The sequence below is a fragment of the Camelus bactrianus genome, chromosome 25 (genome assembly GCF_048773025.1).
Source record: "Camelus bactrianus isolate YW-2024 breed Bactrian camel chromosome 25, ASM4877302v1, whole genome shotgun sequence".
Taxonomy (NCBI): Eukaryota; Metazoa; Chordata; class Mammalia; order Artiodactyla; family Camelidae; genus Camelus; species Camelus bactrianus.
In genome coordinates this window covers 4,336,007-4,360,851 of record NC_133563.1, presented here as the reverse complement: position 1 = coordinate 4,360,851, position 24,845 = coordinate 4,336,007, and the positions used below count along the sequence as shown (strand labels likewise).

General features: G+C 36.1%; 1 protein-coding gene, 1 long non-coding RNA gene and 1 other non-coding gene across 4 annotated transcripts in view; 1 reads left to right on the top strand and 2 right to left on the bottom strand.

The window, feature by feature from the left end:
- Positions 1–1,900: 1,900 nt before the first annotated feature.
- On the bottom strand, positions 1,901–10,802 carry LOC141575036 (uncharacterized). Its single transcript, XR_012502277.1, has 3 exons — positions 10,558–10,802; positions 5,060–5,093; positions 1,901–4,900 (listed from the first exon to the last, which is right to left on the bottom strand). It is a non-coding gene; the product is annotated as an uncharacterized LOC141575036 (long non-coding RNA).
- TRNAS-AGA (transfer RNA serine (anticodon AGA)) lies at positions 5,451–5,524 on the bottom strand. Its single transcript has one exon. It is a non-coding gene; the product is annotated as a tRNA-Ser (tRNA).
- Positions 10,803–10,905: 103 nt separating the features above from the next.
- VIRMA (vir like m6A methyltransferase associated) overlaps positions 10,906–24,845 on the top strand; it is a 55,145-nt gene continuing 41,205 nt past the window's right edge. For both annotated transcript variants that reach the window (XM_010968383.3, XM_010968382.3), the window contains exons 1-5: positions 10,906–11,062; positions 16,647–16,762; positions 20,565–20,651; positions 21,753–21,801; positions 23,305–23,473. In XM_010968383.3, coding sequence (XP_010966685.1) covers positions 11,000–11,062; positions 16,647–16,762; positions 20,565–20,651; positions 21,753–21,801; positions 23,305–23,473 — 484 coding nt within the window. In that variant the 5' untranslated portion in view covers positions 10,906–10,999. The remainder of the gene's footprint in view (positions 11,063–16,646; positions 16,763–20,564; positions 20,652–21,752; positions 21,802–23,304; positions 23,474–24,845) is intronic.

Below are 24,845 nucleotides of genomic sequence, written 5' to 3'. Positions count from 1 at the left end.
TTCTGCCTTTTGGCTATTGTAAATAATGCTGCTGTGAATATGAGTGTACAAATATATATTCGAGTCCAGGTTTTAATCTTTTTGGAAATGGAATTGCTGGATCATACAGTAATTCTATATTTGATGTTTTGAGGAACCACTACAGTGTTTTCCACAGCACCTGCACCATTTTCATTCCCACCAACAGTGCACAATGTTCCAGTTTTCTACATCCTTACCAAGACTTTTTCTTTTCCTTCTTTTTACTAAATACCAGTCATCCTAATGGGTGTGAAGGGACATCTCATTGTGATTTCAGTGTGCATTTCCCTAATTATTAATGATGTTGAGCATCTTTTCATGCGCTTATTGGCTATATCTTTTTTGAAGAAATGTCTATTCAAGTCCTTTACCCATTTTTTTGTTTTGTTTTTTTGTTTTGTCTTTTGTTGTTGTTTGTTTTACGTATTTTTTTAAATTGAGGTATAGTTGCTGTACAATATTATATAAGTTTCAGGTGTGCAACATAGTGATTTGCAGTTTTTACAGGTTATGCTTCATTCTTTCATAAGAAAGGTTATAAGTTAAATTACCATCCAAATCCTTGCCATTTAAACGACTGTAAAACATTAACCATGACTTAAGTTTGTAGGTTTAACAATTAAGAGCTTATAGTCACTCCCCTGCCAGCAGGTGGCAGTAGACAGTGTAACAGGGCCTTGGAGTCCAAAATGTCAAACTGAGATTTAAATTTTCAACATTTTTAAAATTTAAGTAATAACAATAATAAAATTTATCAGAGCAGCTGAATTTATTAACCCATCATTTTGTCCCCTTTTATTTCTGTCATTATTACTGACTAGAATTTTAAAGTCAAATAATCACTAAACATTGAGTTCCATGTACTTATTTTTAAATTTTTGTTTGTTTTGCTGGGGCGGGGGGAAACAATTAAATTTATTTATTTACTTATTTAAATGGAGGTATTGGGGATTGAACTCAGGACCCTGTGCATGCCAAGCATACACTCTACCCCTGAGCTCTGCCCGCCCCCAACTTCCATGCACTTATGCCTAGTCTCAGAGACTATTATTTTAACAAATTTTTATAACTTCTTTATTTTTAATGGCTCTCTTCATTCTTTCCCTTTCCATATTCACTGCCAACAATCCAAATCAGTCTTTTAACTCTTCACATGAATTATTTTAATAATTTTCTTAATGCTCTCTTTGCTTCTAGTCACCTTTTATTTCAATTAATTGTAAACATTGCACGAAGAGTAATCTTTCTGACATATCTTTTATATAATTTCATTCTCCTTTCAAAAAGCTCAATGCTCAACCTCAATTCCTCTGTTCACTCCCAGTTTACAAAACAAATTCCAATGTGCAATTCAAGGCAATCCTCCACTGGACCTCCACTGACCTCTTCCATCTTTAGCTCCTACATTCAGACTCACCTACTCACTGATCACACTGGTCTTTTCTACCTTGGCTTAAATTGTTACCAACCAGGAACTCTCTTTCTTCCTCTCTGGCCATCTCATTCTTATCTATTCTTCAGACACTACTTAGTTCAAATTCTATTTCTGTAAAGACGTAACTGACCATTCTCATTTATTCAACAAGTCATTCAACAAATACATAAAGAGTACTTACTGTGACCCTATACAATTAGGCAAGTAGTACCTTCCTTCCTTCCTTCAAGGGGCTTTGCAGTTTCTAAAAGGAAGTTACAATTACAATGCAGGAATAAGTGATATAATAAAATATAGAGCTAGAGCATGAAGGAGTCCCTTGCTGGTGTTGTGTGTGGTTGTCAGAGAAATTTTCCCAAGTTCTGAAAAATGAATAGAGGTAGCTGGCAAAGAAGGGACAAGCACATTTCAAACAGATAAAAAAAGCATGATTTGAAACATGGATATACAAAAAAGCATTTATAATCGGAAGATCAAAATCAAAACACAAGAAAACACTCAAGCACTCTAAACACGTAAGCAGTTCTAAATGCTCACTCTCAAATTCTGTACTTAAGCTAGGAAACTGATTGGTCAGATCTGTTTTAAACGATCCCTCAGGCATAACTTATAACAGAAAAGAATCTGAAAAAGACTAGACATGTACGTATAACTGAATCATTTTGCTGTACACTTGAAACTAACGTAACATTGTAAATCAACTATATGTCAATTAAAAAAAAAGAATAATTTGAAGTGGATATCATTTCTAAAAAAGTCCCTCAGGCGTCATTCTGGAGGATGCATTGGAGTAGAGGGAGACCAGTCAGAAGGCTGTTGCAGTACAATGGACAATTTCTGTGGAAATCAGCTCATGGAGGACGGTAAGGATGGAGAAGAGGGGCCACGTGTGAATGTCTTTATGGAGGTGAGCTATCAGGACTGACTGGATGGGATGGGAATGACTGCAAAGTCTCTGGCTTAAGCAAATGAATGAAGAGTGGTGGGAGAAGTGGACAGCGGTCTAGGGATCCCCACTTTATGGGATGCGGGACCTGAAGATCACTGACACTGACTCTCCCAGGATCACACAGCTAATGAGTGTCATAGCCCAGACTACATGTGGCTTATTCTCTGCTTGCTTCTCCAGATCCATTTTCCACCCTTCTCTGCCCTGCCCCGTCACCTGGCTGGCAGTACACGGCGTCACCTGGACTTCTCTGTCCTCTGGCTTCTAACTGGGTTTGGCCCCAGGGAGACACAGAGAGATCACAGTGTGGGAGAAGAGAGGCTGAGGAATGCATTTCCCCTAGCTCTCTCCTGAAGCTAGGAAAAGCTGAAGTTTTATCAGAGGTTGAATTCCTCTGGACCAGTGTTTCTCAAACTATCAGTGGTGAATGATCTTTTTTTTAAATTAACATCCACAATTGGTCAACGACTTCAAAAAAAAAATAACAAAAATTAATTACTAGAAAAGTGAAATAAAACTCCCCCAAAGACATACAAAATATAACCCTCAGGTTTTATATTATTCTATTCGACAAATATAACTTAGTGTATTAAGTTGCTATAGAAGTCTCTAAGTGCTCACTGTCTATTTCTGTACTTCTCTGTTTGGATGGTAACAAGTAGTTTGTGGCCTGCCAGCCTCATGTTTACACCTGCAGCTCTGATTTTCTGAGACGTCTTCTTCGCTTGCTTCCTCAGCCCTGGGGGATTAATTGCTTCTCAAGACTGCTAGTCCATGTCTTTGATCCATTTTGAGTTGATTTTTGTGTATGGTGTAAGGGAGTGTCCTAGCTTCATTGTTTTACATGCTGCTGTCCAGTTTTCCCAACACCATTTGCTGAAGAGACTGTCTTTATTCCATTGTATATTCTTGCCTCCTTTGTCGAAGATGAGTTGACCAAAGTTTGTGGGTTCATTTCTGGGCTATCTGTTCTGTTCCATTGGTCTATATGTCTGTTTTTTGTACCAGTACCATGCTGTCTTGATGACTGTAGCTCTATAGTATTGTCTGAAGTCTGGGAGAGTTATTCCTCTAGCCTCTTTCTTTCTCTTCAGTAATGCTTTGGCAATTCTAGGTCTTTGATGGTTCCATATAAATTTTATTATGATGTGTTCTAGTTCTGTGAAATATGTCCTGGGTAATTGGATAGGGATTGCATTAAATCTGTAGATTGCCTTGGGCAGTGTGACCATTTTAACAATATTGATTCTTCCACAAACAAACAAACAAAAACAAAGTGTAAATACAGGACAGAAATAGACTCATAGACAGAGAATACAGACTTGTGGTTGCCAGGGGGGCGGAGGGTGGGAAGGGATAGACTGGGATTTCAAAATTGTAGAATAGATAAACAAGATTATACTGTATAGCACAGGGAAATATACACAAAATGTTATGGTAGCTCACAGAGGAAAAAAATGTGACAATGAGTGTGTATATGACCATGTATGACTGAAAAATTGTGCTGAACACTGGAATTTGACACAACATTGTAAAATGATTATAAATCAATATAAAAAGTTAAAAAAAAAAAGACTGCTAGTCCATGAATGTGTTACCTTTGACTCTGCTCACACCTCTTAAATAGTTCCTTCATTAAACTTTTTTTTAGCTTTATTGAGGCATAACACATTCAATAATCTGCATATATTTAAAGTGCACAATTTGCTGATTTTGATAATATACACTGTCAAACTATCACCATAATTAATACAATGATCATATTCATTACCTCAAAAGTTTTCACTCAACATTCTTTGTTTATTTTTTTAATTTATTATTAAAGATCCTGGAATTAACCTTTTGAATATGCCATCTCTTTCCTGCCAAAACCCTCAGCCCCACATCTCAAAAATTCATGTAATCTCTTTATACTATACAGTTTTAAGAAGTCATCTTTCTAACATTTGTGTTTCATTTCTACAACTCTATTATTAATTTATTTAAAATCATGATCATATTTCACTTTGCTGCATTCATCTTGCTGAGCTCAGAAAATCACTTTTTAAGTAGTTATTCAAATTTAGAATTGTTTGATTGTAAGACATATAGACCCACTGAAGCTATTTAAATACAAAGGGATAACAGTAAGAAAAATTAACCTCAAACAAGAGCAGTGACATGGCCGGCCCTCCCTCAGTGAACCTGCTGGACCCAAGGCAGCTGAAGGACTTCGGCCGAGCTAACCATCACACTCATTCTAGTCTAGACCTTTATCACTAAGTTGACTTGACTCCACTCCATGGATCTGCTTCCTTCTGTCCTGCTACCAGCTGGGAGTTTCACTTGAGTCTCTCATCATTTTGAGTCAGGCCACATACATCAGAGGTTGCTGCCAACCGATGACTCCCCACATCCCAGCTTGTGCCTGGGGCTTGTACTTGACCAAGTTAGCTGGAGCTGGGAGCCCACATTATAGTCACTGCACAATCTCAGAAGACTTAAGGGGGGAATTTCTGATGCGGGAACATAGGTGGATAGAGAGAGAGAGAGGGAGAGGAACCTAATTAACAGTTGCTCATCAGTTGACATGAAGTTCTTATATAAAAACAAATTTTAGCCAACTCAGTTCATTCTACCCGCCATCTCCAAATCCACCTAGCCTTTGTACTTACGTTTTCATAATCCATAAGGCTGGTGTCACTAGCCCTTAAAAAAAGTACAGAAATAGTTAAAGGTGCTAAGGTTCTGGTTCAAGACGACAACGTAGTAAGATCTTGAGCGCACATCCTCCCACAAACACACCAAATCTAAACCTACACATGGAACAAATTCCTCTGAAAAAAATGTAAAGTTGTTAAGAGCAAGTTTAGAGTAAGCTACCATTGCTAGTAATTAAGTTCTAAAAAAATTTAGAGACGTTTCTTTACTTTATACATCTCAGAGCCTGTAACACTCATGGAAAAGCTCTAAGAGGGAGCTGGGGTATACAGGGTTTCCCAAATTACTTTTTAAAATTTTTTGGGGGTGGAGTAGTAATTAGGTTTGTTTGTTTGTTTATTTTGGTGGAGGTACTGGGGATTGAACCCAGGACCCAGTGCATTCTAAGCATGCACTCTACCACTGAGCTATACCCTTCCCCCCAAATTATTTTGATCACAGAGACCTGCTCCATGGTGCTTCTGGAGGGAACATGCTTTGAGAGATTTTGGATCTGCTGAATACAGTAGAGCAATCACACAAAAAGGGAGAAAGTGTCACATGTAAGGTTTATGGTCTACATAGCACAACTGAACCAGAGTTTTGGCTGTTCGCCAGTCTTTAAATTAGACAGGATCCCAGAGTGTGATGACTTTATGAGGCTGGAAGAAAGTTGGAAGATAGCTTTCTGAACTGGCACTATTGGGTGTGCTTAGTGAGAGGCAGTTTGTGTAGATAATGATCTACAATCCATGGATTTCTCAAATCTTTAGGTAATCTCCAGACCACAGTCTGAAGAATGATGTGTAAGTTTCACAGCAAGCCCTTGGCAGTAGGAAATTATCATAATAAAGTGTCACAAGAAAGGGCGGCAGCTGTTACTTTTAATCAGTGCGCTCAGGGAGGGAAGAAAATAAAGGCCCTTTGTGTTCCTGCTGGTGGATGGATGTCGTGCAGCTGGCAGTTTGCCAGACTCCCAAATCGGTCTTTCTTGATGTACTACTCCATCTCTGGAGAGGCTGAAATGCTTGGCAGTTCATGCCGACCCTCTTCCTCCTCTGTGTACTGGTGTGCATGTCAGTCACCTTGGAAAAGAGCTCATCTGTTACCAGATAAATGCAACATGGACTTAGGGCTGCTTAGCTCTCTCCCATCACCTCTGCATTTTTTGTCAAGTTGCCTGTGGCAAGCGTTCAGATTTGCATAAATTGCTTTTCACTATAGAGGCAATTCTTGTTTTTCTTCAAATGGCTCTTTTCACCGCAGGGTGGTGTAAATCAAAGAAGGAAAGACACTGTAGCTGGTAAAACAGCTATAGTTTACTACAGGCTGTTTACAGAGCCTTGTCCCAGGGGAGTTTATAAACTGACGAGCAAAACAGACAAAAATGAAAGGAAAAGAATAGTGCCATCCAAGCATCTGATACACAAAACATGCATAATATCTAGTTCTACATGTGATTTGAAATAGCTTAAAAAATCAATTTATTCAGCAAACATCTTTGACTGTTTAGTGTGCGCCAGCTACTGGGGACATATTAGTGAACAGGGTATAATCGCTATGCTGGCAGAAGCTCATAGACTAGAAGGGGATCCCTAACCTACAAATAAGGGCGAAAGCTGATTGGGTACTAGAGCTTAATGTGGTGGTGAATATACTCTGAAGTACAAATGAGAAAATATCAAATATGAGAAGCTGGGGAGCCGTGTAGTGCAGGAAGTATGTATGTACCACATTTTGTTTATCCATTCATTCAGTGATGGGTATTTGGGTTGTTTTCACCTTTTGCCCATTGTGAACAGCACTGCTATGAACATACATAGACAAGTATTTGAGTGCTCGTTTTCAATTCTTTTGGTATGTGCCTAGCAGTGGAATTGCTGAGTCATATGGTAATTCTATATTTAACTTTTTGAGGAATTGCCAAACTGCTTTTCACAGTGACTGCACCAGTTTACATTCCCAATGTTCAAGGGTTCCAATTTCTCTACATTCTCACCAATTCTTATTTTTAGAAAACTCTAACCATCCTAATGGGAGTCAAGTGTCTCACTGTGGTTTTGAGCTGGCTTTCCCTGATGACTAAAGATGTTGAGAGTCTCTTCAAGTGTGTATTGACCATTTGAACTCCTTTGGAGAAATGTCTATTCAAATTCTCTGCCCATTTTTTAACTGAGTGGTTTGTCTTTTTGTTTTTGAGCTGTAAGAGTTCGTTATATATTCTGAAGAATAGACCTTTATTAAACATATAATTTGCAAATATTTTCTCACATTTTACAAATTGTCTTTTCACTCTCTTGATAGAGTCATTTCATGGACCAAAGTTTTTAATTTTGATTAAGTCCAATTTATTTTTTCTTTTGCTCGTGTTTTTGTGTCCTATCTAAAAATCCTTCGCCAAATTCCAGGTAACAGAGATTCACTGATATATTTCCTTCTAAGACTTTAATGGTTTTAACTCCATAATTATGTTTAGGTCCATGATTCATTTTGAGTTCATTTTTGTAAATGGTATGAGGTAAGGGCATAATTTCATTCTTTTGCATATAGACATCCAGTTATCCCAGCACCATTTATTGAAGAAATTATTCTTTCCCCATTGAAGGGCCTTGCCATCCTTGTTGAAAATCAATTCACTTTACATGTAAAGGTTTATTATTGACTCTTAATTCTGTTCTATTGGTCTATATGTTTATCCCTATGCCATTACCACAGTTTTAATTACTGTAGTTTTGTAGTAAGTTTTGAAATTAGGAAATGTGTATCTTCCAAATTTGTTCTTTTTTTCAAGACTGTTTTTGCTATTTGGGGCCCCTTGCAATTCCATATGAATTTGAAGATCAGATTTTCATTTCTGGGGGAAAAAAAGGCTGTTATATACTTTTGATAGTGATTGCACTGAATTTGTAGACTGCTTTGGGTAATACTGTCATCTTAACAATATTAAGTCTTCCAATCCATGAATATGGAATATTTTTCCATTTGTTTAAGACTTCTTTAATTTTTTTCAGCAATATTTTGTAGTTTTCAGTGTGCAAGCTATTCACCTCATTGTTTAAATTCATTCCTTAGGTATTTCATTCTTTTCGGTGCTACTGTACCTGTATGTAGGTTTTTGAAAGCCATATCGAGGGTTCACATTCAAAACAGAAGAAAACATGTAAGCAAGGGCACAGAGATGCAAAATACCTCTGGATTAAGGGAGTCATATCTAGATGGGAATTGCTGAATCATCAAAGGGGGACAAGGTGAAAGAGTGAGCAAGGAGAAGTGAATGTGGGGCCTTATGTACTGTGAGGGGTGATGCATAGGCAATCAGGGATTCTGGGCTCTCCCAGAAGTCTGGTTAATACCTCTCTTTTCTTTGACCTCCTACATGTTTCTGCCCTCTCAGTCATAGCTGATGATTTCACTGAGACAACAGAAACCATCAAAATGGGAACTTCCTCATTTCCACATACTACCGTGCACCCATGGACTCCTTCTTGTCCCTGGTTACCAGCGAGCAGGTGTTCTTTCTAGCAAAGGTTACGTTCTACGTGGCTACCAGGTTCCACCCCTCCCACCTACTCAATACTTTTCTGCCTCAGATATCCCTTGTTTCTCTTCATCATCATTGTTTCTCTCTCCATTGCTTCATACCATCAATCTACATGCTCTGTTATTCTCCACCCTAAAAATACTCTTTCTTGACTCCATGTTCCCCTCCAACAACCACCTCATTTCTTTGTTTTATGCAACAAAAGTTCTTGAAAGAGTTGTTTATACAAGTCTTTTTTTTTCTCAACTCTTATTCATCTTTAAAAATTTTATTTTTTTAATTAGGTTATACATGTACATGGAAATAAATTCTATTTCTGTACCTTAGCCATCAAGTTGCCCTCCCTGGAGGCAACAACAATGATCAGTTTCTTGTATACTTATTTCAGAGATAGTCTATAAATTGAAATATATGTATGATATATATGTATAACACAAAGTGAAACCTAATGTAAGCTATGGACTTTAATTAATAATAAATCAATACCAGCTCATCAATTATAATAAATTTACCCTAATGCAAGATAATAATAATAGAGGAATCCTTGAGAGGAAAAAGGGAACTCTGTAACATTTATTTAATTTCCCCCAAAATTAAAATTGCTCTAAAAAGTAGCTTATTGTTACTTTTTTTAAAAAGCCACCTCACACTACTCTTTGGTCACAAAGAAAATCAAAGATCAGAAAATCAGACCAAAAAAAAAAAAAAAGAAAGAAAATCAGACCATATTAAAAAAATACTACTAATAAAAGCTCTATATGGTATATTAGTTACAGTTAAAGCAGAGCTTACGGAAGAGTTGGTAGACATAAATATATATAGTAATAAATAAGAATATAAGTAACTTAAGCATCGCTAAAGAAATTAGAAAAAGAGCAGCATATAATCCTAGAGAGCAGAAAAAAGTAATTAGTAAATTCAAAAGCAGAAACTGAAGAATCAGAAAACAGAATGATAAAAGTAATAAATATGAATGTAAGAACTGGTTCCTTGATGAAAACAAATAGTAAAAGAGATAAACTGCTAGCTAATTGAGGAAACTGGATGACTAACGAAGTGGGTGGATGGGAGATTTAAATTAAAAATTGATTTATTACTAAATATTTCAGACATACCAAAAGGTACAAACAATAATGTAAGGCTCACCTGTGAAACGACTACCAACCTAAAAAGCAAAACATTATCAAAGCGTTTGAAGTCCATGGGCACTTTTCAATTACATCTCCCTCTGGTTCACCGCTGTCTTGAAATTTTAGTGTTTATCATTCCAATATTTTTCTCTTTAATTTTTGTAACATTCATGTGTTCCTAAAAATTAATGTTATATTCTATGTTTTGAACTACTTAAATGCTATTTCATAGAACATACACTTCAATATGTGAAGAACGTGTTTGCTTAACTGTTTTTTAGATTATCCGTTAGTAGACATAGCAACAGTTCTTTTCTACTTGCTTTATACTATTACATTTCATAAGTAGACCACAGTTTACTTATTACTTCTTATTAATGACAATTAAGTTTACAGATTATTTAAACTCTGAAGTGTTGCCATGGATATTCTTGTACCTGTCAGTATTTCTTTGGGTACATGTGCAAGAATTTTCCTAGAAGCAGGGTAGCACATGTAATTTTTACTAGATAATTTTTAAACGCTCTCCTAAGCTCTTGTGCCAATTTAGATTACTAGGTAGTTCCAACTGCTCCAATGTCCCTCAACGGGAGTCTTACCTCACTTTACATTTTAATTGTTCATGGCATTTCACATTAAAAATTTTTTGAATTTTATTTAAATAAGTCCTCACAATAAGCCTGTGGGTGAGGTATGTTTATGACTGATAATTCACATTTTGCAGATGAGAAAACAAAAAAACCTCTTCGTTTTGCAACAGTTTCGTTTCTTTTTTTTTTTTTTTTTAACAAAAAAGTCTTACTTTTCAACCTCGCTGATTGCACCTTTTTCTCGACAACCCTGGAAAGGCTGCTTGTTGGAGGGTTCACTGGGCCGGACGTTCAGAGCTGGCAGCGCTCCCCACCCCTCCTCCGCCTCACCAAACCCTTCTGCGCGCTCCGTCACCCGGAGGCCGCCGTGGCGCTGGAACGAGGTAGAACGACGCGGTTTGGACCTCTGGAGATCCCGTAGTCCGCTCCTCTTCTCCCCCCGCCCCTCCCGGCGCTCAGAGGGCGCCCTCCGCCGCGCTGGAGAAGGCTGATCCGGCGACTTCCGGTAGCGCGACGCGTCGGGATAGGCCCAGATTTGCGGCGCCAGCGCTCTGGTCACAGGAAGTACCTCCAACTCTCCCTCTCTTGAGCCGCTGTCGCCGAGGTTGGAGGGCTGCCCCGGAAGTCCTCCCCCTTCCCCCTCCCGCGGCAAACATGGCGGTGGACTCGGCGATGGAGCTGCTATTTTTAGACACTTTTAAACACCCGAGCGCTGAGGTAAGACTTCGCGACGTGATTCCGACCCTGCTTGTCGACTTGGAGACCCTTACAAAAGGGCATTAGGTGTGGCTGGACTTTTTCTTCTGTCGATTGCCGCTGTGATTCCTCACACACACACCCCCTCCCCCAAGCTTGGGTGTGGGCGCCGCGTCTGAAGGAGGCCAGCGGTAGCCCCCCTCTTCCCTGCTTACCTCAGGCCTCTTTCCCTTCTTTGGTTGAGTCAGCTGCTCTACGTGCTTTGCTCCCCCCCACCCCAACCCTCCCCAGTCCGCTTTGGACCCTGAAACGGACCGTGGTTCTCAGGTTTACCGCGGGTGGTGTTTTGGAAAAGGTCTTGGATAGTTTGTGTTTGACAGTAGTGCTGGTGACTGAGCAGGTCACGCTGGTTTCGTGGTTCCTAAATCCCTTCTCCTAGGTCCCTTTTCTAACGGGAGTTATGCTTCCAGATGTGACCCTCATTCAGTTTAGGACTGCAGCATTCTCCAGTTTATCTCGAAACTTTAGTCTCTTGGAAAAATTTTATACTTTAGGACAAGAAATACACGGAACGTTTTGCGTGGAGAATACTTGTGAAGAGAATTGAGAGAATGGTAGTCAAACTGTAAAGCACAATTGTGTTGCGGTTTTGAAGGGCGAGAGTGGAGTGTGTACAGTAATCATTCTACATTAACTTGAGCACTCCGAATGTATGATTGGCTCTGGGATTTGTAAATTGAATAGCTGTTAGCGAAAGGTTCCCGAAAGCTAGCCAAAAACGAACCTTAATGGAGTCCATAAAGAAGTTTAAAGAAATCCCAGAGCTGTTTCTCTTTCAGTGTAAACTTAATCTAGAGAACTTTCCTTTTTTTTTAGTTGAGGTATAGTCAGTTTACAACATTATATTAGTTTCAGGTGTACAATATAGGGATTCACAATTTTTATAGATTATACTCCACTGGAAGTTATTATAAAATATTGGCTATATTCCCCGTGCTGAACAGTATATCTCTGTAACTTATTTACTTTATACATACAGTAGTTTGTACCTCAAGAGAGAACTGTTTTTTCTTCAAGGATAGTGATGGTAGTGGGTAGCAGTTGTACTTTGGTACTTGGTAAAGTAAGAAGTTTGACAGCTTTGGTCTTCTAATGATTTTAACGAATGGTTTATAGGTCTATAAAAATCAAACGTTTGGAAGCTTTAGCATATCTTACTAATAGTGAATTAATTTGTGGTCTCTCATTTTGTGTGGGTCAATTAGCTCTGTTTGTTTAATGACCGTACTTCTCTGACTGTAATTTCAGCTAGACTTTGGAAAACTCACAATGGATACAGGAGTTGAGTAAGAACAAACCTGTCACGTGTACAGAAAGACAACAGTTGAAAAAAAAAGAAAAGCATATGATAAATTAGTTTAGTAGTATTCCAGTTTAGGAAAGTTAGCATTCATTTACTTACCATATACTTACTAGTATTTCTTAATTCATTCTTAAGCAGACATTAAGAATCAGTACTAACTACCTTTTTCTGGCAATGATTGGGGAAGGCTTAGTAGAGATCACATTTGAACTGGGTCTTGAAGGAGGAGTAGGGTTTTTCGGAGGATATGGAATGTTGAGATGTTTGTTCTCAAGGAGTTTATAACTAAGTATTAGAGATAATTTTTAAAAAGGCTGTATGATTTCAGAGGGGGGACAGATTACTTTTCATTTGGGAGTATCAGGGAAGACTTCATCAAAAGCAGTTGGTACATGAACTTGATCTTTGGTGGAAGAGGATATGTTCCACGATTATAGATAGTAAAGGAGGGCACTCTCCTGGAGTAGTCAGTCTGGAAGGGTATGCTGAATTAGTGTGAAGTGGCACCTGATGGGCAGTTCCAAGCCTGATCACAGAGTTCCTTGAATGCTCAGTAAAGGAGCATGGGCTTTATTTTCTAAGAAATAAGTAGTTTTTGAGCAGGCAAATTATATGATTAGTAAAATACATTGGGTAGATTTGTACCTAATGTACTGATCAATGTATCAGTAATGCCTAAAATGGTTCAGAAAAATTAGAAGTGGAAAATTGAGAAGAAAAGGTGAGATATAATGAAAGCTTCAGTTAGCAGATGGGCACTAATTATTGTTAGCATTTATTGAATGCTTATTTTGTGCAAGACTCAGTACTTTGGTAATTTAAATACACTATCTCTAATCCTTCCATCAATTTTGAAAGATCATTATCCCCATTTGATAGAAGGAAACTGAGCATGAGAGGTTAGGTGATTTTCCTAAAGTGGCATAGCTGAATTAAGACATACAACACACATTTCCGGCTCTGAAGCTTTGCCATGCTGTGTCTCAGTGGGACTAAGGAGGAGGGAATAGGTATAAGATAGACACTGGTTATAGAATTGACAGGATGGCAACTGATTGTGTAAGAGTAGTTAAAAATGATAAAAGTCCACTTACAGAGACTAGAGAACTGGTGGGGCCATTATTAGTCATAAAGTCGAAGTGGGTTTGAAGTGAATTTGATGGAAACAAGATATTTTAGTTTTTGATTTGTTTAGTTGTACGCCAGATAGATTTGCACAATAGAAAGTTGTGAATCTATTTAACAATTATTTATGAAAAAAACTTTTGAAGATGAGGTATAGCTCTAGGAGGGGCAATGCAAGTAGCAAAACAAAAATCTAAAACTTACTGCCCATGCTCTCAAAGGAATTTGTAATCTGGCAGGGAAGACAGGCATTTATTATTCTTGTTTCACAAAGGAAATACTTAAAGGGGTTAAATATGTAAAGGGGTTTGGGTAGTGGTAAATGAATTACAAATTGTATTGTGGTTTGTATGCCACTTTTTTTGAGAATAAAAATGTTATTTTAGTAAATTTTGATTTCATTATAGAAAAATTAGAAGATACAGAAAAACATAGGCTTTCGTAGTTCCACCTTTCTTAGTCCCATCTGTCATTAACAACTTTCTTTAATTTTTCCCAAATCCTCTAGTAGATACATATATGCTTAAGTGTATACACCCATCACCATATTAAGGTACTGATAACTGTAATGTGGTTATGTAATGTGTTTTGTGGTTTCTTTTCTCACCTAACAATATGTTGTGCATCTTTATAAATGAAGAAATACGCCTACACAGCATTTTAAAAGTATACTTCAAGGGGGGAGGGTATAGCTTAAGTGGTAGAGTGCATGCTTAGTGTGCACGAGGTCCTGGGTTCAATCCCCAGTACCTCTATTGAAAAACCAAATAAATAAACCTAATTACCTTCCCCCTGCAAAAAAAAAAAAAAAAGTATGCTTCATTTTCAAACATTATCTCTTTTTGACTAGATGATACATATATGAGGTACAAATTCAAAAATGTATACAGTAAAAAGTAAATCTTTCTCTTAGCCCTGTCCCTAAGTCATCCTGTTTTCTTCCCAAGATATTCTGTATAATATTTTTATTTGTTGTGTAATATTTCTTTAAGTGGCAATGCTATTTATATATTAAATTCTCATACATTTAGGCTTCTGACTTTTTACAGTGATGTGATATTCTTGAAGGTAAATTATTTTATACATCTTTAATTAGTTCTTTATTACTTTCCAGAGTAGAATTGGTAGCTTAAAATATAGTCTTAAGAAGGTGACTGATGTTACAAAGTTCAACTCCATTTTAGAGTTTAGGAAGCCAGTTTGGAACTCCTGTGAGAACAGCCAGTTTGGAACTCGTGTGAAAACAGTAATGGAAGATGTAGGAATAGATAACATAGCCTTAGTTTACCCTTAGGAGGCTGTACAGGGAGAAGAGAAGATAGTTGCAGGAATAGGAGAGTAAGGAGGGAGAGACAGCTATACTGTTACCTTTAAAAACACAATGACTCCTTAGATAAATGTGGCTGAGTTGTGGAATCTGACCAGTCTATTCACTTTCCTGTTACCTCTCTAATCATAAACCTTCCATGATTTCCTCTTGTCAACCTGTCTTCCTAGGTTGATGTACTCCTCTAGATATTTTAAGCCCCTACTTCACTGTAATATTTTTAACTTTGAAAATACAATTCAGTCAACTTTTTAAAAATTCTTTCATTCATTAAATGAATATGCTAGGCACTGTGACTGTAACAGTAAAGTGAGACTTGGTTCTTGTCTTGAAATGCCACTCTAACAAGGGAGATAAAAGGCGATTACAGTTTTGATAAGAGGTTTTGGATACACAAGGAGAGGCACTTATCTAGACTTGATCTGGCTCAGCTTTTAAGAGAAAGTTGACATCTGAAAGGAGTTGGGACAGAGGAGTGTGGGAGGTTTCTAAGCAGGGGCAATAGCATGAATGAGGGCATAAAGGTGAGAAAAAGCAGGGTATGTTGGGGCTGTAAATTTGGAGTGATAAGAAGAGGCCATACTTGTTTATAAGACTAAGGAATTTGGCCGAGTGTCTAGAACTAGAGGAGTGACAGCAGAAATGGAGGGAAATACACCAATTTGAGAGCTATTTAGAAGTTTAATCAACAGGATTTTATGTTTAGGTGAATGAATGATTCAGGTGAGAAAGAATGAGAAAGAATCCAAGGATGATAATTGTCTGGATGGTGGTGCCATCACTAACATAAGTCAGTTAAGTTTTGGACTTGTTCAGTTTGTGGTGCCAGAGGGACATTGATGTGGAGATGTCCAGTTGACAGTGGATATAGTTGGCTATAGCCCGAGCTCAGGAGAGAGGCCCTAGATGGAGATACAGATTTGAAGTTGACTTCTGGCAGTGGATGAAAATCTACTTCCTGCAATACTCTTGACTGTGCTTAGCTACTCTGCCCTACTTCCCTCGTACATTTTGCCCTCTAGTCTTGGTGAACTATGCTTGCAATTTCTTGAACCTTCCAAGTTTTTGTTTGCATTCCTTTTGTGCATGCTTCTCCCTTTACCTAGAAAGCCCTTTCTCCCTCTGTTCACTGATTCTTTCGGGAAACCTTCCCTGACACTCTTCTTTTTCCCCAACAAATGTTTGCCCACAATCTGATTTAGGTAAGTGCCCCTTCGAAGTTTCAGTTTCCTGTGTGAGTCTGTATCATAGCAGTCTATGTATTTGTCTGCCATCAACAGTAGATTGCATCTTAATGGTAGAGATTGCATCTTGATTTGAACTGATATGATGCTAGTTATAATCTTTATTTCATGTGAATGTTTATACATGTGGGTTTTGATTACAAGGTACTGCCCCAGAAGCCCTACTATGCTTTATTTGTATCATACTAGCTTTTTAAACATCTGAAAAGTCAGGATTCTGAAAGCATCTGGTTCCAGGGGTTTCCAGTAAAGGATTGTAGGTCCTTATTGGCCTAAGCAAAACATCAGAAGGGAGGCAGATGCAGAAAATGTTGTTATACAAATGGAGAGATTTAACTAAGTACATTTTATCATCAGCTATTTTTAAGAGTGATTTTTACAGCATTGACAGCATTGTAAATAATGTAGTAGCACTGTTTAATGATATGACGGTTATTTTAAGATTATTAATGACATTCTGAATGAAACAAATTGAAGATTAATAAATTTTGAATAGACAAAGTGTTTTGCTTACAGTATATATTCCTCTCTCCTCTTTTCTTAAAGCAAAGTTCTCATATAGATGTGGTTCGTTTTCCATGTGTGGTTTATATCAATGAAGTCCGAGTCATACCCCCAGGAGTAAGAGCCCACAGCAGCTTACCTGACAATAGAGCATATGGGTAAGTCAATTTTCTTTTCTAAAAGTATTTTTGAAAAAAGATGTTCCTAGAAACATAACTCTTAAATGCAAAAGTTTTAAGTATTATTTTGTAAGTTAAAAAAAAGAAACCTAAAACTTTATTCAGTTATGGTTATGTTGCATTGTGACTGACTTTAGGTTTTCTGTATAATCTATATATTATTATAAGCTTGAAAAGAGTAATTATTTGACCTAAGTCCTAGATTAAATTTTTCTTTCTTCATTTCTTTTTTTTTTAATTGGTGGAAATAGGTTTATATTTTTCCAAAATGTTCAAGGGTGGCACAGTTTAGTAGATGAAGTATTTTTAACCTGACGTTTTCCTTGAAGATAAATGAGTCTGAATATTTAGAAATATATCTTTTATTATATAACTACATTTTTCATTATATTATTTTATAGTTGGTTTTCATGACTAATCGGTGATCTTCTTAGCCTGATACCTGTGTCTTTTCATGAATACGTAGCTTCACATTAGCCATTAGTTGTACTTAGAAGTAGTTACTTGATGCTTTCTCTTTCTTAGGCTCTGTGGGAAATAAACCAAATGTAAGACATGGTTCCTGATGTGAAGTTGTTGATAACTTTGACAACTAATATAAAATAGAGGAATTTGATCTTTGTCATAACATGAATAATCATCTTCTTCTGATTTTAATTACATGAATTGGAGATAAAAACTAAATTTTGGGTGTAGAAACATGAGTATATATAATAAGATAGCTGTGTGAGTTTTAGCTTATAGTCTAGGGTATTAATCTATGTATCAGTGCCACATTTCATGTGCATACTGCGATGGCTCAATTTCTATTACATGAAAGAGTTAAACCAGCTATATAGTGGTGACTGTTACAGGGCAGATTCATGGGGCTCATTTCTTCATAATTGTGAAAGGTAGTTGGTTATTTGTAGAGGTAGATATAAAATCTTCAAATGTTTTCAGGTCACTCAAAAGCAAAACAAATACAAAACAAAGCAATAAGAATGATTAATGCATGTAATGACAGATCATTATAATTGACCTAATCTCTTTTTTTTGCCACGCTTAAGGAAATAAAAATTCCTGTTTTCCTGTAATGTCTTTCTGCTTTTCCTGTGTGTATAGAACGGGGAAAATGGAGTAATGACAGTGTGTCCAGCAGCCTTCTCTAATTGTACTGCTTTTGGTCAGGGAAGGTTTATTAGTTATCTGTTGCTATATGACAAATTACAGCAAGTTTAGCAGCCTAATCCAATGCTATTTCTGAAGGTCAGGATTCTGGGAGCTGCTTGATTGGCTTGAGTCCCCTCATGAGGATGTAACCAAGATTTAGGCCCTGGGCTGCAGTCTCAGAGGATTTGGCTGAGCCTGGCAGATTTTAGGATCTCACTCACATGACTGTTGACAGGAGACTTTAGTTCTTTGCCAGGAGATCCTCTCTACGGGGATGCTTATATCACAGTGTGGACTCCTCCAGGGTGAATGATCTGAGAGAGAGAAGAAGGAATACGCGAGAAGGAAGCCACAGTCATTGTATTTTATAACCTACTATCAGAAGTGACGTAGTGTGGATTTTACTGTTTTCTGTTGGTTACATATTCTACTAATCAGTGTGGTAGGGAATTACACAGGGGCATGAATATCAGGAAGGCAGGGATTTGGGGGGCCACTTTGGAGGCTGGCTACCACAGCAGCCAGAATGGATCTCTGTCATTAGCTGCAGTGGGTAAGAGTATTTGTTACATTTCCCCTCTTCTTATCTCTCTCCTTTTTCTTAGCTGGGGATTAATGATGTTTTGATAATTCCAAATATGAAATTACCACAAACAACTTTGTATACAGTATGTTATAGAACAGTAAAATAAAGTATTGATTCAGTAATACAAATGTAAGATGTTGGGAAGCCTGAAATCTCAAGATTGAAATGTTAGAGATCAAATGGTATTTGTGTAGCACACTTTATGGTAGTGTTTTTTTTCTCATAAAATTCAGAGCTGTATAAGGTAGTTGAAGTCCCTATAATCCCTCCATTCTCAGAGAATCTTAACATTTGATGCACTGTGTTTTAAAATTTATATGGTGTGTGTGTTTGTATATGTATTTTATTATTTTTTTGTAGATGGTATCTTATGTGAGGTTAGATTTTGGAGTCAGCAAGTTTTAAGATGAGAGACTAGTGCAGTCAAATTACCATTGATTCTTTAAATCGCTTTCACTGACTGGGACCTGAGTCGTTGGTGCCTCCAGAGGCAATATTTTGCATTTCAGCCCCTTTTCCTTTCCTTGAGATATTGGAGGCTAGGGTCTGGTTTGAAGAGGAAGGATAAGAGACTAAGAGTTGTTGAGCACATACAGTTGAATTTGGGTAAGGTAAATGTATGATGCTGCTCTGAGCCCACTGTATACTATTCTGTGTATTCCTTTATTTCATTTAACATTATATCAGAGTACTTTACATCATTTAATTTTATTTGAAAATATGATTTCTAATGACTATAATCTAACGAATGACTGTATTCTCATGTATTTGGCTAGTTCTTAATATGGGGACCATTAGATGGTTTTTAGTTTTCAGATTATTAGTAAAATGAACATTCTCTTGAAAAAAAATCTTTGTTTGCATATCAGTGTTTCCATTGAAGCACTTTCTGGGGAAGAGTATTTCTGGGTCCAGTGGTGTGAACATTTTCTTAGTCTCCTGAATTTTATTGCTATATTGTCTTTCAGAATTGATTTCACCTGTTTGTACTTCTACCAAAAGTGCAGAAGGGTATCTCTTTGATAGTGATTATACTTTCAGATTTAGTGATTACACTTTTTACCATTTGGATTTTTTGTAAATAAACAACAAAGCAGGGCTGAGCCAAGATGGTGGAGTAGAGACTCACAGCTTGCCCTCTCCCATAAATACACCAAGAATTTCATCTACAAACCCATTGAATCACACAGAACACCTACTGAACTCTGGCAGAGTATCTCTTGTTTTGAAATACAGGAGGATTCTCACAAAATCTGATAAACAAAAAGTTTATACTGTATAACACAGGGAACTATATTTAATATCTTGTAACTTCTGGTGAAAAAGAGTATGAAAGTGAATATATGTATATTCCTACATGACTGAAGTATTGTGCTGTACGCCAGAAATTGACACATTGAAAGCTGACTATACTTCAATAAAAATATATTAAAAAAAAAAAAAAACAGCAAAGCATGCATTGTTAAAAATCAAGATTTTAATTGAGCCTCAGGAATTTCAGCCAAGTGTGAGACGTGTATTAGGTGTAGCCAGGTTTCATTCTAATTCATTCAACTTACATAGGCTTTAATCTTGACTATATAAATCTTTAGGAAAAATCAAAATATTCATGTAAATTATTGATAAACAAATTTCAATTTAGAGTTTAAGTTACAATTTAGGGCTCTGATGCCTAAATTATTATTATAGTCTTAATGTGGATTAAGTTGAAATCAAATTGTAATTATATTTAAATTTGCCATTAAAATACATTAAAATTTTAAAACATCTATGAATTTTAAAATGGTCCAAGTAGCAAGTGAAAGATACTTGATGATTAAAAATTTTTCAGTAATACTCAAAGTGAATAGTTGACTTGAGAATTGGATATGAATAAAATCACAGCAAATATTATAGTTGATTCTGTTTTTGTTATTTAAATCTTAGGAATATTGTAGCTGAATTCTAAAATTGCTCTTAAATTTGTACATACTTTGTTTTTCATTTTAATTTAGGAACTGATTATTGCAAAAGCTGACGTTTGAACTTTGTTTCATTTTGCAGGGAGACATCACCGCACACATTTCAGTTAGACTTATTCTTTAACAATGTAAGCAAACCAAGTGCCCCAGTTTTCGATAGGTTGGGAAGGTATGTACCTACTAGGTTATTTTACCAGAAACTCATGAGTTAGTAAGCAAAACCTTTTTATTCTTTAAGTAGAAAAAAAGGATATGTATGGTGGTAGACCTAAGAACTCAGGGTTTAATATTATCCATTGACAGTACTAAAGAAATGTCAAGTTCCTAAGAAGATGTTGAGTTTATTTACAAAATAAAAATTTAAATGTGTGAAACATTAGTCATCTTTTGTTTGCTTTTTGTTGGTGTATGCATTTCTTATACATGTAACATGATTTGATAATCTTCTAATTTGGAAGATTACTTTTTGATTCTTAAAAAAACCTGTATAAACATGTAGAGATTTTGTCTGTTTTTTTTACATCACATTACTTATAATTTAAAATTCCATAGTCACATTTTTGTAAAATGAGAATTTTGTTAATACATATCCATTTTGAATTATTTAATACATACTAGGTATTATTAAAACTAGTTGTTGTGATATCTGCAACATAATTAAAACCATAATTAAATGGGTTTACTCATTTGTAACATAAAAACTCATTTATAAAATAAAAAAATTTTAAAGACAGCTTAAAAATGGAAATTTTTCTGTCCCTGTCAGGAATTAAGTTTTTTAGGCTTTTCTTATTCTTTTATTTATTATTCACACATTTATTATTAAATTATATTGATAATCTAACCTTTTTTTAAAATGAGGGGAACCTAGATAATCCTAAGCAGCTAAGAGTATAGAATGTTTTTATTATGTGTGTACCTACCTAATAAAAAAAGATGCTTTTTAAAAATTTTGGTCTCAGTATACATTTCCGGTTTTTTTTTTTGAAGACTGTAACACTCTGGTTCTCTGCTCTGGTTGGACATTGGTATTACCTGGGGTGCTTTTAAAAAATTATTGATACCCACACTCACCCCAAAGCAATTAAACCAGAATCTCGGGGGTTTGTTTTATACCTTTTTTGATACCGTTTTGTGGGGAGTAAATTAAACCCAAACTTTGTAGTTTATTAAAACAAAATCTAGATTTGATTAAAGTATATGAATCTAGAAAAACTTCATGAACTGTTCAGTGTTTGAGCCTGTATATTTATTCCTGTTCTTTTGGCAGCTTGGAATATGATGAGAATACGTCTATCATCTTTAGACCCAACTCAAAGGTAATTGTGAAAGTCAGTTTTCAACTTGTTACTACTGTTATTTTCACCTCCATTCAGAGTTTTTGATCCAAATAAACCAGTGATGTTGAATGTCACCTTACTTGGTTCTGGTTCTGCAGAATATCATCATTTCTTGTCTGATTCCTCTTGTATTCCAGAAGCTATCTGAAAATGGAGCAAAGACATTGTAATGCTATTCTCTAGCTATAGAGCTCTTTCTTCTCCCATTATATTTTATACTTGGGTCAGGAAGAAGCTGGCATCTGTGTTTTTCCTTCTTTCATTTAGTTGAGCGAGTTCAGAAGATGACAGGCAGGTAAATTATTAGACACCATTGTACCTTAATTAAAATTTTTTAAAAAATACATATTTCATATTTTTTCCTTGCATATCAAAAGTGTGCCTTTTTTCTTGATATGCCAAATACCATTCTAAAAGCATCTAAAAGATCTGAATCATGTAAAATCCAGAATCCAAAAATAATTCTGAATTTAGTGTGGGGTTACCCAGCCTGCTGTTTGTTTTTGGGGGTTGGGTATTTAATACTCTGCACCTTGTTTAGACTAAAGCTTTATCTTCCTTTCAGTGGTATTTGTGTTTATAGTCTGTCCATCCGTGAGCATAGTCTTTGAGCCTTTCTTCTGGCCTCCAGTTTCCCTTTGCTAGAGTTTGCTAAGGTTAACAAAGAGAATGATAATTTCTTTGTCTAGAAGGGGTCTCATTACCACTTACTATTTTATCTTTACCCAACATTGTAGAGTGGGAGGAGAACTCAGAAGTCAGGGGCTTTGGCTTCTAGTTCAGGTTCTTTTACTGACACTCTCATTTTCTTATCTGTTGCTAATATTTGCTCTACTTCTCAGTTATTGTGAAGGTAGAGTGATTAATGTAGTTTAGCTCTGAAAAACATGAAGTTATTTTATTTTATAAGGAAATACTGAGAGTAACGGCATTGGTAGTCTTTGATCTTTTTAGGATAAAATTTCTTTGCAAAAACAATTTGTTTAATGCTTCTGGTTACCCTTACTTTTTAAAGTGCAATATGGGTATATAAAATAAACCTGCATGTATGAATTGGGTATGTAAAGAGAATGCTGTATAATTTTATGGACTTTATAATTCTTGCAACTGGGCACAATTTGTACTTTTGTGTACCTCCATGACCCCTGTAAATGTTTGGGTTTAATTTATTAATTGACATTAACTCACTCTTAATTTCATTTTTGTTTGTCTTCTCTTGGTTGGGAATCTGGTTATGGTTTTTGAATAGGATTGACATAAAGTCTAGAGAGGTGTAGTTTTGAGACAGTTTTAGATATGGTAACTCTGGAGGGCCATATAAAAGTTGTACCCTGGGTAAGTCTCCAAATATTGACCTTTGCATTTTCAGCACACTTTTAAAGATTTTAGTTGAACCACAAAGTAATTTGATATCAGTTTATTTCTGTCATATTAAAACATTAATTTCAAAGATACCTCTCCCTCTTCCCCCTCAAAAATCAGGTGAATACTGATGGTTTGGTGCTAAGAGGCTGGTACAATTGTCTGACACTGGCAATATATGGATCAGTGGATAGAGTGATAAGTCATGACAGAGACTCTCCACCACCTCCACCTCCACCTCCACCACCTCCCCAGCCACAGCCAAGTTTGAAAAGGAATCCAAAACATGGTGAGAATTTTAATTTGCTTTTATCAGTGACATTTATGTTATAGTGGGAAAGTTAACTCAAAGAGCCCTTCTACCTTTTGAACCTTGTTTAAGAGTTGACAAGGTGTCTGTCAGTCTCCCATTCTTTCCTACAAGAGTTTTTTTTTTTTTAACAATTTTTATTGATTTATAATCATAAGAATTTCTTTTTATGTTGAAGTGGTTACATTTTTTCTTCCTCTACATTCCTAGAATGCTTTTTTAATTGACCTTGGGTTTTTTTTTTCATTTCAAATATGTAAATGATAATATAATTGATGGTTTTTCATGGTTTACTATGAAGATTATCTCTAAAAGAACTGACGAATAGGCAATAAATTTGGTATGTGTATTTGGAATACTCATGTTAATGGAATTTGTTTTTTTCAAGAGTGCATTTCAGATTTGCTTAGATGTCTAAATCTTAGCTAAGGCAGATTTTCCCATTTTTGATAATCTTTTGCTCATTAACTTGAGGCAAGATAAGTAAGACCTCTAATAAACTTCAGTGACTTTTCTTCTCTAAAGCAGGCAGCTGGGCTTATGTTTCCCAGGGTTTCTTTTCCTCACTCCAGTTTACTCATTGTAAGCTGTTGAATTAAGGAGATTTGGGAAGAAATTTTGAAATCATAAGTGAGGTCATAGGGAAAAATATTTTGCTTTACATTTAGTATTTTTTGAGCACAAATAAAATGACCATTGTTTTTCTTAATCCTTATGTAATAGTGTGGTGTGAACTCTGTCTCTTATGGTGGTCACACACTGTGTTTTAATCTTTTTTCTTATATCTTACCTGCTAAGCTAAGCACAGTTAATTTTTCACTTTTCTTTTAATCCTTCGTTCTTCTGTGCTCACTTTTTTTTTTTTTTTTTTTTTTTTTACCAGACTATGAGCTCCTTGTGGGCAGAGAAGTATATTTTCTCCCATTCTATTTTCATTTTGTATCTTCGGTCTTTTTTATAAAATTTATTTAAACAAAACAGAAACGTTCATCCCTTTCACTTACCGTCCCAACCCCCACTTCTGGCAACCGCCAGTCTCTTTTCTGTGTTCATGAGCTTGTTTTTTTATGTTTTTTGCAAACTTATTTTTTTAGATTGCACATGTAAGAGAGATCATATGGAATTTGACTTTCTCTGTCTGACTTATTTCATATAGCATAATGTGCTTGAGGTCTATCCTTGAGGTCCATGTCGCAAATGGGAAGATTTCTTTCTTTTTTCTTTTTTTTTTTAACATTTTTTATTGATTTATGATTTGTTTCTTTTTAATGGCCGAATAATATTCCATTGTAGGTACGTGTATATACACACATGTGTGCTTGCATACGTACTCATTCTCTTCATTCATCCA